This window comes from Rhinopithecus bieti, unplaced genomic scaffold, assembly GCF_001698545.2.
Source record: "Rhinopithecus bieti isolate Rb0 unplaced genomic scaffold, ASM169854v2 scaffold_24103, whole genome shotgun sequence".
In the NCBI taxonomy this organism is placed as follows: domain Eukaryota; kingdom Metazoa; phylum Chordata; class Mammalia; order Primates; family Cercopithecidae; genus Rhinopithecus; species Rhinopithecus bieti.
Window position 1 is genome coordinate 6,434 of NW_016810974.1, and position 3,321 is coordinate 9,754.

General features: G+C 41.1%; 1 protein-coding gene across 1 annotated transcript in view; it reads left to right on the plus strand.

Moving 5' to 3' along the window:
* Positions 1-2,211: 2,211 nt before the first annotated feature.
* LOC108542986 (oligophrenin-1) overlaps positions 2,212-3,321 on the plus strand; it is a gene marked incomplete at its 5' end in the record, with an annotated part of 95,937 nt that continues 94,827 nt past the window's right edge. Inside the window, one exon of the mRNA XM_017893300.1 lies at positions 2,212-2,239. Coding sequence (XP_017748789.1) covers positions 2,212-2,239 — 28 coding nt within the window. The remainder of the gene's footprint in view (positions 2,240-3,321) is intronic.

The following is a 3,321-nucleotide window of genomic DNA, read 5'->3' on the forward strand; positions in this document are numbered from 1 at the left end:
CATTTGAATTAAACTCAGATTTTTTCAAAATAAGCCCTGATTAAAAAAACTATTCTATATTCAAACTAAAAGAATATAAACAGAACTTTTCCTTTCCAGAAACAATAAAGGAAACAAGGCATTTTGTAAAATATGGTCCTGAGCAAGTCACAGTAAAAAATAAATGTATGCTTCTACCTGCTCAAAACAGAGGCTACTTTCTGTTCCTCAGTCTTGGAAACAAGGTTAAGAACAGCCTATATGTGACTTCGGGCAGGGGGTTGCCAAAACAGCTCAAGCAGTTGACCGTGGACACCTCAAATGAATTTGGGAGAACCTGACCAAAGGATCCAAATTCTATTTTTAATAACTAATACAAAGGTGAAGTGGCTCCTCCCAAGTAGCAGTGCTGCTGGGGCCTGGCCCTGGCCGAGGCCCAGGCTCAGCTCTGCGCTTACCTGTTATGCTGTCAAGCAAACCCTGATCCTTCTGCTCCAGGGAAGACCTTTTCCCTTTAGAGGTTCAATGTCCAGGGAGCTCTGTGATTGTGTGAATGAGGTGAGCGCCGACTCTGTGTGAGTATTTTAAGGCTTGGAGTCAAAGTATTTTTCTAACACGCTTAGGCAGAGTCCGTGTGTCAATGGCTCATCTCCAGTTTGTTCTAATTTCTCACCACACATTTGTAGATCTACGACCACAGACCTTTGCTATGTTATTATAATCACAGCTAATGTCCATCCTAACTTATGATTCATATTCTGTGCCTGGAAACAGTCCCTGTAGTTAACAATACAAAAACAATCTACTGTTGCAACTTATATGGTCACAAAACATTAATGATCTTCTGTAGAACAAGCAATTTTTTTTTTGTTTTTTGTTTTTATTTTATTTTATTTTTTTGAGACAGTCTCGCTCTGTCACCCAGGCTGGAGTGCCATGGCACGATCTTGACTCACTGCAACCTCTGCCTCCTGGGTTCAAGTGATTCTCCTGCCTCAGCCTCCTGAGTAGCTGGGACTATGGGTGCCTGCCACCATGCCCAGCCAATTTTTGTATTTTTAATAGAGACGGGATTTCACCATGTTGGCCAGGCTGGTCTCGAACTCCTGACCTCAGGTGATCCACCCACCTCCGCCTCCCAAAGTTCTGGGATTACAGGTGTGAGCCACAGCGCCCGGCCAAGCAAATGTTTTTAACCATAATTGTCATGAATTAAAAACAGTCAGAATCCGCAAGATCAAAAAAAAAAAAAAATTGCACTATACAAATAATAACTTGAAATATACATACACACACTCTCATACACACTTCTTACAGAACTGTGCTTGGGGGAAGTTCCATTTGTTGAGTGCCACTGAAAGCATATTTTGCTAAACTGCTGCCCCAGGTATTTTTGTTTAGAAAATCTATCACAGTAGGGCACAGCTGTTTACTGGATGAGCAGAAAAGGAAGATATGCTTGTGGCAACCAAAAAGTTTTAAGGTCTTTCAAGTTGTATAAAATGGACCTGCAGAAATGTTTAAGTGTTCTCAGGATGCAAAGTTGGAGCTGAAATGTGTTATCAAACCAGTTGCAAAAAGTGTACAGCAGGCATCTCTTGAGGTCAAACCTGGTACCCAGATATGTGACAAAGCTTCAGGACACATGGCTTGTTGGCCTTGTCCCATACCGTTGCATAATCTGATCATGTGTGGATTTCGCAAAAGATTCATTCATATTGTTCTGCTAGTTTGGTATTGAGGATTTGCTCATACTCCTCCTGAATCTTATCTTCATAGTCTAAGACATGCTCACATATTATTCCAATTTGTCAGAGGGTAAATGTGGGCTGGTCCTTCTTCATCCATGAGGAACCTGGAGAGCTAGGTGCTATGAGTGCTGAGGAGTGAGGTTGACTTTCTGAAGCACAAGCTTCACTCTGATTAAGAACAATTTCTAAATGTCTCCACCTCTGATAACGACTATATTCAGTTTTGTGTTCTGAAAAATTTGCTCTGGAATTGTAAGGCGCCGCTTGCTGCCGGGTGGGGCGGGCTGCTGCACACTTGGCGGTGGGGTCTGCGTCTGAAGCGGCGGCGGCGGCGGCGGCGGCTTGGTGTCGGGGGCCTGAGGCCCGAAGTGGGGCCGGGCAGAGAGGCGCAGCGCCACCGCTTCGGGGGAGCAGGGACTCAGCAGCTTAGTCCCAAAGTCCATGGGCCGCTTCAGCGTCGCCCAGTTCGCCAGGTCACTGAGGGGCCAGGGACCGGGAGTGGACTGGGGGTAAGTGCGGCCTAAGCTCCGGCTCCTCAGTGGGGCTTGCCAGCCAAGCCCTATTGTTTCCTTTTCTATTGAGATCCAAAGCCAATCCTTATTATTTGTGTATTCTGTATTAGTGAATTTTCCTAGCATTTAAATTTATTTGTCACCCCTGGTATATTTATACTTCCTTGTATAAGCCACCCCTGGCTTGTCTACTTTGTTAATTTTTTCAAAAAATTGTGGTTTTAACATTAGATCTGTTTTTCTATTCTCTACCTCATTAATTTATGCCCTTATGTTACTATTTTCCTTTCTTTTCGTTTGCTTTGTTGTTTCTTTCGCCTTTTTAGCTAAGAATGTAATTCATTTTTTAATTTTATTTTATTGATGAACATGTTTAACTTAGTGAATTTTCCTTTAATCGCCTCATTAAATGTATCCCGCAGATTTTGATATGTAGTGTTTTCATGATCATGTTTTAAAGACATTCTATGATTTTAATTTGTATTTCTTTCTTTAAAGAATTATTTAAGAGAAAGCTTATAATTTTCCATGCGGAATGGACTTAAAAGTGATTTTAGCTTTATTGTAGTATTATTATTAGACAATGTTTATAACATGTCAACTTTATGGAACTTACTGATGTTTTCTTTGTAACCTAATATATGATCACTTTTTGTGAGTGTTTCATGTGCAACTGAGAAGTGTAGCCTCTAGTACCAGGGCATAAAATTTGATATATATCTGTAGATTGTTATTTAGGTCTTCTACATCTTTACTTATTGTTTATCCACTTGATTTGTTGTTTAATGAAAATGATGTCAAAGTTTCTTATTTTTAGTGTGCTTTTTTATACATCTCCTGTATTTTTGCTTTATAAAGGTGGTGGCTGTATTACTTGATGCACAGATATTCATATATCTTTATTTGGAGAATGGCTTTTAGCATTTTAAGTGTTCTGTGTGGCTGGGCGCAGTGGCTCTTGCCTGTAATCCCAGCACTTTGGGAGGCTGAGGCGGGCGGATCACTTGAGGCCAGGAGTTCAAGAATAGCCTGGCCTGGCTTAAATGGTGAAACCCCGTTTCTACTAAAATACAAAAAAT